Here is a 12,616-nt window from a genome sequence, read left to right on the forward strand (position 1 = left end):
ATTAATTGTCTGATTTAATAATATTCATTTTATGATTCACTGGTGTAGGGTTCTCACTGCAATGTGATTCTAATTCATAGCAGGTGACCAAAACTTACCGTGATGAGAGTTTGGTAGAGGCAGTAGAAGCCCAGATACCAAACGTATCTTTGATTGATGAAAGGGGGAACAAACCACAAGTAGAAGTAGGACACTACGATAAATGGTGTGCAGCCCACCATCCTAAAGAAAAATAAGGGTAATATTATTACAGAATCAAGAAATAAGTCATACTTGACCAGAGGTGGACAAAGTACCCAACTTCATTACTTAAGTACAGATCCCACTGGTCAAATGTTACTCCGATACAAGTGAAAGTTGTCCAGTCAAATTTTTACTTGAGTTAAAATACTGAAGTACTTGTTTTTAAAAATACTTAAGTATTAAAAGTACATTTTCTGTCGACGCATAGTTGTATTATTGCCACAACACTTACAAAACCTAATGCCGTTACCAAAGGCAGAAATGTGAATTCACAAAATGAACGCATGCTGTGCCATCATGATGTTTTAACGTTAAGCAAGCTAGTCAGTGAAGCTCCACCTGACATGCTAGCAAACGCTTTTCAAACTTGAGATCATAGTGGGTAGCTAATGCTGCTAGAAAAGAAAGATTTCTACATTCTCCCTTACAGAAAAAACACATGAATTTCCCATGTATTTCACATGTTACCACATGTGACCACATGTTACCACATGTGGTAACATGTGGAATACATGGTATCAGATTTTGTAACATGTGTTACCATGTAGAGCACATGTGGAAAACAAGTTACCACATGTGTAAAACATTCCCACATGTGATTCACATAAAATTGGGCCAAAACCACATTTCCCATGTGCAAATAACATGTTTCCCATGTGCAAAACACATTTTCCACATATTTCACATGTGAGAAATCACATGTGAAGTTTATGTGGTTTTTCTGTAAGGGCTGTTTATTTGGCAAGATTATGCTAAAACACATTTCTGAAAGGACTTCAGATAAGTTAATGTTATTCATGTGAGTGGAACTCTGTTTTTACATGCTAACTCACAGTGTCCAAGTTAACTAGCTATGTGTAAACGTTAGCCATGGACAAGGCTACGGCAACTTGGCGGGCAAATCCATAGAAAGTAATTTGACTAACCAGACTACATAGCGATTGCAACATTATTGCTAGCTCTAAAAGCATAGACAACTTTGTTGCAAGCTTTCTCTTGGAATAAAACATTTATACACTACCGTTCAAAAGTTTGGGGTCACTTTGAAATGTCCTTATTTTTGAAAGAAAAGCACTGTTCTTTTCAATGAAGAACACTTTAAACTAATCAGAAATACACTCTATGTATTGCTAATGTGGTAAATGACTATTCTAGCTAAATTCTACTAAATGTCTAGTTTTTGGTGCAATATCTCCATAGGTGTATAGAGGCCCATTTCCAGCAACTCTCACTCCAGTGTTCTAATGGTACAATGTGTTTGCTCATTGCCTCAGAAGGCTAATGGATGATTAGAAAACCCTTGTACAATCATGTTACCACAGCTGAAAACAGTTTAGCTCTTTAGAGAAGCTATAAAACTGACCTTCCTTTGAGCAGATTGAGTTTCTGGAGCATCACATTTGTGGGGTCGATTAAATGCTCAAAATGGCCAGAAAAATGTCTTGACTATATTTTCTATTCATTTTACAACTTATGGTGGGAAATAAAAGTGTGACTTTTCATGAAAAACACAAAATTGTCTGGGTGACCCCAAACTTTTGAACGGTAGTGTATACCTCAAGATTCTGCAGGTTGGATGGCGAGTTTTTGTAGGCCGTGATGTGGTTCATTTTTGGCAAACAAAGCAAACATTTAAAACAAAACGAATCTTTATAATCAACGAAGAACCACCTCCTTCCATTCTGCCATCAACTGATCAAGTTCAAATAACACTGCAGAGAAATAATTGAACTTGATTTTATCTAGTCTATGGACGTGACGTGACCCTAGTGGTTACTGATCGGCTGTCTCAGTGTCACCTGTGAAAAAAAAACAATCACGTTTTAGAAAAGAAAAAGCATCCACTTTCAAAGCTGCTTCATAGTAACGAGTAACGAGGACCTTGATAGAAATGTAGTGGAGTGAAAAGTACGATATTTATCTTTCAAATGTAGTGAAGTTAAAGTCATAAATTTAAAAAAAATAATACTCAAGTAAAGTACAGATAGTCAAAAAGTGTACTTAAGTACAGTCCTCAAGTAAATGTACTTTGTTACTGTCCACATCTGTACTTGACTAAAAAGTCTGTTGAGAATTATCAAAAGGAAATTTCAGATCTGAGTTATATGAAACAAAAGGAGCATAAAATCAAAATGGTGCATATGTAATCCTCACTTTACCCTTGTGAATCGTGCTTGGTTATCACAGATGTCCTGTACAGCAGCAGCTACAAATTTCTACAAGTGAAGAGTTTATCATAAATGCTGATCTATTTGTGCATGTGGGAAATTTGGTTTCTGTGGTGTTTGTTAGGATGCTTCTGTCCACTAACGTAACCCTGTAAGCCACAGCCACGTATGCATTTGCTCAGCAGTTACTATTTTGGTCCAAATGAATTCTGCTGCATTTCAGTCCTTCCATCTGTGACTGAAAAGTGGAAGGCTCAGTCATCCATCCATCCATCCATCCATCCATCCATCCATCCATCCATCCATCCATCCATAGCTGCTTATCCTGTGCAGGGTCGCGGGCAAGCTGGAGCCTATCCCAGCTGACTATGGGCGAGAGGCGGGGTACACCCTGGACAAATCGCCAGGTCATCACAGGGCTGACACATAGACACAGACAACCATTCACACTCACATTCACACCTACGGTCAATTTAGAGCCACCAGTTAACCTAACCTGCATGTCTTTGGACCATGGGGGAAACCGGAGCACCTGGAGGAAACCCACACGGACACGGGGAGAACATGCAAACTCCACACAGAAAGGCTCCTACTGGCTGCTGGGCTCAAACCCAGAACCTTCGTGCTGTGAGGCGACAGTGCTGACCACTACACCACCGTGCCGCCCAGGCAGGCTCAGTCATCTCAACACAATTTTACAAGTAAGCAACTCAAGGCTCTTTGTTCTTTCTCATATCCACATCATATGGAAAGCCCTTCACATGAATCAGTGCCTTTATAATGCCTGGTAATGAAACACATTGAGCCTTAGTTGAGTTCATTGACCTCTGCCTCATGTCTAGGTTATTCACTGATAAACTGTGGGCAACAGCTATAGTTAAATTCAGAAAGACAGGGACAAAGAAACGTGGCCAATGTGGATGAAGAATGGCCAGTTCTAGCACAGTCCAGACTCCTGATTTGCAGAGTGAGCTAGCACCATTGCTCACCCAGTGATTGTTTTTCCCCCACAAAGGACCAACAGTAAAGAGTTGGGGAGGGGGGAGGACGGGGGTGGATGAATGGATGGTTCTGAAAGTTGCGCAAAGATGGCTTAAATGATGGGTTGGCCTAGAAATGTCCACTGTAAATAAAAAGATACACCTACAGCTATAGGATCACTGACCCACAAAAACAAGCACACACACACACACACACACACACACACACACACACACACACACACACACACTTGTCTCACTATCCTTGTGAGGACCTTCCATGGACATTATTATTGCAGTTAATTAATGCTGTGCCTGCACCTAACCCTAACCCTAACCTTGGTAATGAAAAGGAAACTTTTTGGCTTTTTTTTTAATTTCTGTTGAAAAAAAAAACACCACAGCAATTTCCTTGTGGGGACCATCCAAATGTCCCCACAAGGTTGAAACTGTCAGATTTTACTATCTTTTTGGGGACATTTGGTCCTTGGTAGTATACAACCCCGATTCCAAAAAAGTTGGGACAAAGTAGAAATTGTAAATAAAAACGGAATGCAATAATTTACAACTCTCAAAAACTGATATTGTATTCACAATAGAACATAGACAACATATCAAATGTCGAAAGTGAGACATTTTGAGATTTCACCCCAAATATTGGCTCATTTGAAATTTCATGACAGCAACGCATCTCAAAAAAGTTGGGACAGAAGAGGCTGGAAAAGTTAAAAGGTACAAAAAAGGAACAGCTGGAGGACCAAATTGCAACTCATTAGGTCAATTGGCAATAGGTCATTAACATGACTGGGTATAAAAAGAGCATCTTGGAGTGGCAGCGGCTCTCAGAAGTAAAGATGGGAAGAGGATCACCAATCCCCCAATTCTGCACAGACAAATAGTGGAGCAATATCAGAAAGGAGTTTGACAGTGTAAAATTGCAAAGAGTTTGAACATATCATCATCTACAGTGCACAATATCATCAAAAGATTCAGAGAATCTGGAAGAATCTCTGTGCGTAAGGGTCAAGGCCGGAAAACCATACTGAGTGCCCGTGATCTTCGGGCCCTTAGACGGCACTGCATCACATACAGGCATGCTTCTGTATTGGAAATCACAAAATGGGCTCAGGAATATTTCCAGAGAACATTATCTGTGAACACAATTCACCGTGCCATCCGCCGTTGCCAGCTAAAACTCTATAGTTCAAAGAAGAAGCCGTATCTAAACATGATCCAGAAGCGCAGACGTCTTCTCTGGGCCAAGGCTCATTTAAAATGGACTGTGGCAAAGTGGAAAACTGTTCTGTGGTCATCTCATCTCATCTCATTATCTCTAGCCGCTTTATCCTGTTCTACAGGGTCGCAGGCAAGCTGGAGCCTATCCCAACTGACTACGGGCGAAAGGCAGGGTACACCCTGGACAAGTCGCCAGGTCATCACAGGGCTGACACATAGACACAGACAACCATTCACACTCACATTCACACCTACGGTCAATTTAGAGTCACCAGTTAACCTGACCTACATGTTTTTGAACTGTGGGGGAAACCGGAGCACCCAGAGGAAACCCATGTGGACACGGGGAGAACATGCAAACTCCGCACAGAAAGGCCCTCGACGGCCACGGGGCTCGAACCCAGACCTTCTTGCTGTGAGGCGACAGCGCTAACCACTACACCACCGTGCCGCCAAAACGGAAGACACGACAAAAAAGACCTAAGACAGTTGAGCAACTAGAATCCTACATTAGACAAGAATGGGTTAACATTCCTATCCCTAAACTTGAGCAACTTGTCTCCTCAGTCCCCAGACGTTTACAGACTGTTGTAAAGAGAAAAGGGGATGTCTCACAGTGGTAAACATGGCCTTGTCCCAACTTTTTTGAGATGTGTTGTTGTCATGAAATTTAAAATCACCTAATTTTTCTCTTTAAATGATACATTTTCTCAGTTTAAACATTTGATATGTCATCTATGTTCTATTCTGAATAAAATATGGAATTTTGAAACTTCCATGTCATTGCATTCCGTTTTTATTTACAATTTCTACTTTGTCCCAACTTTTTTGGACTCGGGATTGTATAAAAATATGCGCGCGTGTGTCTGTGTGCGTGCACACACACACACACATGCACACAGGTATCCAGAAACACAGCTAGAAATGTGTTTCTAGAGATCAGTGTGCCTGCTACACCATTTGATCATACTGGATTTCTCTTAGGTGAGGGTGAGGGGGGATGTATTTGCAAATTTTGTCATCTTTAGTGAAAGACCTGCTGTGTAATTAAAAACCTTGAAAGGCATGCTTGTAAAAATCATTAACGTTTTAAGAACATTGTGAAGTATGAGAGGAGATGACAGACATCTGTAATAAAAGAACTGTCTAGACATATCCCATTTTAAGACTTCTGTTTTCACCGAGGATCAAGAGTTCAAAGAACCCATCATGCTTACTGTGAGATAATATCACCTTTAATGAAAGAGCGAAGTCAATATCATTTTACAGAATGAACGTTTGAGTTTGATGTTCAGTTAAGTTTCACATAAATTCTCCTGGGAGTTTTTCTTTGGAATTTCTTTTTAAAAAAAAAATCCCACTCCCACCCACTAACGAATTCTGACCAATCCTGACCTCTCCTGCAATTACAGTAATTCTGCTTAAACCCACTGACCATATTGTCTAATGAAATTAGTTGGTTCAATTTTCCCAAAATATAAATACTATTCTAAACCACAGTGTCCCTGACCTTTGGATAAAACAGGTACCGAAGACAAATGAGTGAATCAAGCAAACATGTTGCATAGCCCCTCAGGAGCATGCACCATGCCCGACGCTCCCGTGTTAATCAGCATGGCCTTTATTTGTCCCATAAGCTTCATATGTGTCTGCCCGTTCCCACCCTCAGAGACTAAACAGAGCCTGCTCTGACAATTTTTGCTGGTTCCACATGAGATTCCAGTCCTGATGCACACCACCTGGGACTTACAGTGCCTTGAAAAAGTATTCATACCCCTTGAACTTTTTCACATTTTTCCACCTTACAACCACAAAAGTTTTTTATTGAGATTTTATGTGATAGACCAACACAGAGAAGGACATGAAACGAAAATCATAAATGCTCTTCAAAATTTTAAACAAATCAAAATCTGAAAAATGTGGTGTGCTTTAGTATTCAGCCCCCTGTACTCTGATACCTCTAAATACAATCCAGTGCAATCAATTGCCTTCAGAAGTCATCTAATTAGTTAATAGAGTCCTACTGTCTATAATCTACTCTCAGCATAAATACACTTGTTCTGTGAAGGCCTCAGTGGTTTGTTAGAGAACACTGAAGAACAAACAGCATCATGAAGTCCAAAGAACTCACCAGACAGGTCAGGGATAAAGTTCTGGAGAAGTTTAAAGCAGGGTTAGGTTATAAAAAAATATCCCAAGCTCTGAACATCTCAAGAAGCACTGTTCAATCCATCATTCAAAAATGGAAAAAGTATGGCACAACTGCAAACCTACCAAGACATGGCCGTCCACCTAAACTGACAGAGCGAGCAAGGAGAGCACTGGTCGGAGAAGCAGCCAAGAGGCCCATGATCACTCTGGAGGAGCTGCAGAAATCCACAGCTCAGGTGGGAGAATCTGTGCACAGGACAACTATAAGTCGACTATAACTCCACAAATCTGGCCTTTTTGGAAGAGTGGCAAGAAGAAAGCCATTGTTGAAAGACAGGCATAAGAAGTCTTGTTTGCAGTTTGCCAGAAGCCATGTAGGGGACACAGCAAACATGTGGAAGAAGGTGCTTTGGTCAGATGAGACCAAAGTTGAACTTTTTGGCCTAAATGCAAAGCGCTATGTGTGGCGGAAAACTAACACTGCTCATCACCCTGCACACACCATCCCCACTGTGAAACATGGTGGTGGCAGCATCATGCTATGGGGATGCTTTTCTTCAGCAGGGACAGGGAAGCTAGTCAGAGTTGATGGGAAGATGGATGAAGCTAAATACAGGGCAATCCTGGAAGAAAACCTGTTGGAGGCTGCAAAAGACTTGAGACTGGGAAGGAGATTCACCTTCCAGCAAGACAATGACCCGAAACATACAGCCAGAGCTACAATGGAATGGTTTAGATCAAAGAATATTCATGTGTTAGAATGGCCCAGTCAAAGTCCAGACCTAAATCCCATTGAGCATCTGTGGCAAGACTTGAAAATTGCTGTTCACAGACGCTCTCCATCCAATCTGGCTGAGCTTGAGCTATTTTGCAAAGAAGAATGGGCAAAAATTTCAGTGTCTAGATGTGTAAAGCTGGTAGAGACATACCACAAAAGACTTGCAGCTGTAATTGCAGCAAAAGGTGGCTCTACAAAATACTGACGCAGGGGGGCTGAATACTAATGCACACCACATTTTTCAGATTTTTATTTGTTTAAAAATTTGAAGAAGATTTATCATTTTCGTTTCACTTCACAATTATGTGCTACTCTGTGTTGGTCTATCACATAAAATCTCAATAAAAAACTTTTAAGTTCGTGGTTGTAAGGTGGAAAAATGTGAAAAAGTTCAAGGGGTATGAATACTTTTTCAAGGCACTGTATGCACTTATCTGATTACTTGGTGCCTAACAGCGGGATCCTTCTAGAATCTGGAGTGTTATCTAAATTTTCGGGAGTGTAACATAGGGCTATCTGCTGAGAAGCTCTGAGGTCCAAGTTGGGCAAGGCTGTCACATTCCACAGTGGCGCAAGGGACGCAGCTTCCTTTCAGACACTTTGATGCCACATCTTAATGATATGGTAGTGATATGGGGATTTCCTTTCAGGAATAGCAATTGGGACTCACAGATCAGTGTCAACTAATCAGCCAACCAGGATGCAATTGTTTAGCAATCCTACTCGACAGTATTAATGCCCATTCTGATCTCTGCTAGTCAGTGCAACAGGTAAAGTCTGCAGTCATATAAGGACTGTCCAAAAAAGATGGAAGAAGGATACAATTCTTGTACGAGCTTTATCAAACATAAACAGAGGACAAAATGTGTGATGTGTTTGGGTGTTGTTTCAGATAAACACAAATTGAAATATACTATATAGACAAACAATACACATAGTCATCGAGCACACTTGCGTACATGTTTGATGAGCCTTCTCCATTGATCTCATGGATCCATTATATTGGGAAGCACCTCTCTTGGTAACTTTATATATTGTTCCATCTGCTCTGTATATGTTGTTGCTGGATGATCCCTGCTTCATTTACCATGCCTTGGTTCCCAAAACAAAAACTGTAATGTAACTTTGTTCTTATTCCTGTGAATATGGCCACAAAATCTTAGTCTGCATTCTCAAAGGTTTGCTGTGATTGATGATGTGATTGATGATCCTGCTATAGAGTTCCTCATTTGTTTGGTGGTCTTGTCAAGTGATGTCTAATGGGTGACACAGTGGTGTAGTGGTTAGCACTGTCGCCTCATAGCAAGAAGGTTCTGGGTTTGAACCCAGCAGCTGACGGGGGCCTTTCCATGTGGAGTTTGCATGTTCTTTGCATGTGTCTACATGGGTTTCCTCCAGGTGCTCCGGTTTCGCCCTAGTTCAAAGATATGTGGTTAGGTTAATATGGAGCAGCCATGGAAGCTTGGGGTGAAGTGTCCTTGAGCAAGGCACCTAACCCCTAACTGCTCCCTGGGTGCTGTAGTATAGCTGCCCACTGCTCTGGGCATATGTGTGTGTGTGTGTGCTCATTGCTCACTTGTGTGTTCACTGCTTCAGATGGGTTAAATGCAGAGGAGACATTTCATTCTGCTTGAGTGTACGTGTGATAAATAAAGTCTTCTCTTTCTTCTAATGTGATGCATTGTAATTGGGTATAGCAACCATCCAGTTGTTTCTCCAATGTCTTTATTAAAGTCCAACTTTCTGCTGTGTATAATAAGACGCCTTCCACTGATGCTCTGAAGAAGCTAATTTTAAGCTGCCTTTAAGCTGGGATTTAACTTCCAGATTGTCTTTAATTTATTAAGTGCTGCCATGCCTTTGCTTTTTTGATATTCATATCTCTCTCGCTTTGGATCAGCATTGTAGCAGAGGCTGTTGATATACACTATATGGTCAAAAGTATGTGGGCACCTGAAGATTGTACCCATTTGTACTTGTTGAGCATCCTATTCCAAAGGTGGTCCCCCACCTTGCTACAATAATAGCCACCACTCTTCTGGTAAGGCTAGAATTTGGAATGTGGTGTGGGGATTTTCCCATTTATCCACGAAAGCATTAATGAGGTCAGGCACTGATTTGTCGGGTGAGAAAGCTTGATGCATAGCCAGCGTTCCAGTTCTTTCCAAAGGTGTTCAGTGGGGTTGAGGTCAGGATTGTGCAGGCCACTTCAATTTTTCCACACCAAACTTGGCATACCATGTGTTCATGGCTTGTGCTTAGTGCAAAGGGACATTGACATGCTGGAACATGTTTGGGCCCCTTATTTCAAGTGAAGGGCAATCTTAAAGCGACAGCCACAGAGACATTCTAGACACTTGTGTGCTTCAAACTTTGTGGTAATAGTTTGGGGAAGACACACATATGGATGGGATATTCAGGTGCCCACATACTTTTGACCATACAACGTATATAAAGAGCCTCTGCTACAATGCTGATCCTGCCTGAATGAAAAGAGAGAATCTTCTACTCACCATGGCATGAGTCGGCCAATTTTTGTCCATCTGCTTTTAGTAATGAAGAATCCTACTACAGGGTCAGTAACAGCACCCCAAGCTTTCCCAATGAACAGCACCAGGGAGGCCTGAAATGGGTTTATCTGGGGAAAGGAAAGACCCTCCCATTACCACTTATATCACACATATATAAATGCCACTCATTTCTAAGTGATGATACGACAGAAAAATTTGGGAGCTCAGAATTCATCAAAGTACTTCTTTATGCCAAAAATCTCTGCCATAGCTGAGGCTGAAGCTCTTCCAGATATTTTTAGATTTTATATAATAGAAATTTTAATTAAATCTTCTGCATTAGTGATAAGATCATTTGTCGCAGTCACTTCTTTTCTGTAATGGTGGAGTACATTAATGTATTCATGTACACTCTACCTGCGTGACATCTAGCAGAAATATCTGTAAGAAAAAAGCAGTTGCACTTCCTGCAACTTGATTCGGTGCCCCTCCAATAGCAAAACACAGTTTGCTGCACACAGAGAGCTTCTGATCCAGATGAGTCTGTAAACACAAAAACAACACAGGCCTTACAATCATTTATTTATAAGTATGCAAACATTAAGTGTGTAAGATTTATGGATTTAATTGCTGGATCAGGAGCATACAGGATGTGAAATTTTGAAGTATGATACTCTGGTACATGGTTTTAAGTGCCATGAATGTGTCTAAGATCAAATAACAATTAAGATGGAAAAAAAGAATCTTTGCTTCTCTTTCATATATATATATATATATATATATATATATATCATCTCATTATCTCTAGCCGCTTTATCCTGTTCAACAGGGTCGCAGGCAAGCTGAAGCCTATCCCAGCTGACTACGGGCGAAAGGCGGGGTACACCCTGGACAAGTCGCCAGGTCATCACAGGGCTGACACATAGACACAGACAACCATTCACACCTACGGTCAATTTAGAGTCACCAGTTAACCTAACCTGCATGTCTTTGGACTGTGGGGGAAACCGGAGCACCTGGAGGAAACCCACGCAGACACGGGGAGAACATGCAAACTCCACACAGAAAGGCCCTCGCCAGCCACGGGGCTCGAACCCGGAACTTCTTGCTGTGAGGCAACAGCGCTAACCACTACACCACCGTGCCACCCCTATATATGGGGTGACACGGTGGTGTAGTGGTTAGCACTGTTGCCTCACAGCAAGAAGGTTCTGCGTTCGTGGTCAACAAGGGCCTTTCTGTGTGGAGTTTGCATGTTTTCCGTGTCTGTGTGGGTTTCCTCTGGGTGCTCTGGTTTCCCCCACAGTCCAAAGACATGCAGGTTAGGTTAATTAGTGGCTCTAAATTGACCATAGGTATGAATGGTTGTGAACTTGCGACAGGCCTAGCAAGCCAACAGTAGATTAAGTGTGTGTGTGTGCTCTTGATAGATGTACGAAGCTAGCAACTGACAGACAATTGGCCTATAGGGCGTCAAACTTCATATATCTATCGATCGATCGATCGATCGATCGATAGATAGATAGATATGAAGTTTGAGTGGTGAACAAAACATTTTCAACACAAGAAGATAAACTTCATATCTTCACGCAACCATGTAATGTTTTTTATATTATATGGACACATCCACAAAAACATACAGTGGTGCTTGAAAGTTTGTGAGCCCTTTAGAATTTCCTGTATTTCTGCATACATATGACCTAAAACATCATCAGATTTTCACACAAGTCCTAAAAGTAGATAAAGAGAACCCAGTTAAACAAATGAGACAAAAATATTATACTTGGTCATTTATTTATTGAGGAAAATGATCCAATATTACATATCTGTGAGTGGCAAAAGTATGTGAACCTCTAGGATTAGCAGTTAATATGAAGGTGAAATTAGAGTCAGGTGTTTTCAATCAATGGGATGACAATCAGGTGTGAGTGGGGACGCTGTTTTATTTAAAGAGCATGGATCCATCAAAGTCTGATCTTCACAACACATGTTTGTGGAAGTGTATCATGGCATGAACTAAGGAGATTTCTGAGGACCTCAGAAAAAGCGTTGTTGATGCTCATCAGGCTGGAAAAGGTTACAAAACCATATCTAAAGAGTTTGGACTCCACCAATCCACAGTCAGACAGACTGTGTGCAAATGGAAGAAATTCAAGACCATTGTTACCGTCCCCAGGAGTGGTTGACCAACAAAGATCACTCCAAGAGCAAGGCGTGTAATAGTCTGCGAGGTCACAAAGGACCCCAGGGTAATTTCTAAGCAACTGAAGGCCTCTCTCACATTGGCTAATGTTAATGCTCATGAGTCCACCATCAGGAGAACACTGAACAACAATGGTGTGCATGGTGGGGTTGCAAGAAGAAAGCCACTGCTATCCAAAAAGAACATTGCTGCTCATCTGCAGTTTGCTAAAGATCACGTGGACAAACCAGAAGGCTATTGGAAAAATGTTTTGTGGATGGATGAGACCAAAATAGAAATTTCTGGTTTAAATGAGAAACTTTATGTTTGGAGAAAGGAAAACACTGCATTCCAGCATAAGAACCTTA

At 41.2% G+C, this 12,616-nt stretch overlaps 1 protein-coding gene across 1 annotated transcript in view; it reads right to left on the reverse strand.

Moving 5' to 3' along the window:
* mfsd2b (MFSD2 lysolipid transporter B, sphingolipid) overlaps positions 1 to 12,616 on the reverse strand; it is a 57,172-nt gene that overhangs the window by 32,994 nt on the left and 11,562 nt on the right. Inside the window, exons 3-5 of the mRNA XM_060917744.1 lie at positions 10,484 to 10,609; positions 10,070 to 10,194; positions 99 to 222 (exon numbers count right to left, since the gene is read on the reverse strand). Of these exons, the coding sequence (XP_060773727.1) occupies positions 99 to 222; positions 10,070 to 10,194; positions 10,484 to 10,609 (375 nt within the window). The remainder of the gene's footprint in view (positions 1 to 98; positions 223 to 10,069; positions 10,195 to 10,483; positions 10,610 to 12,616) is intronic.

This window comes from Neoarius graeffei, chromosome 3 (genome assembly GCF_027579695.1).
Source record: "Neoarius graeffei isolate fNeoGra1 chromosome 3, fNeoGra1.pri, whole genome shotgun sequence".
Classification (NCBI taxonomy): Eukaryota; Metazoa; Chordata; class Actinopteri; order Siluriformes; family Ariidae; genus Neoarius; species Neoarius graeffei.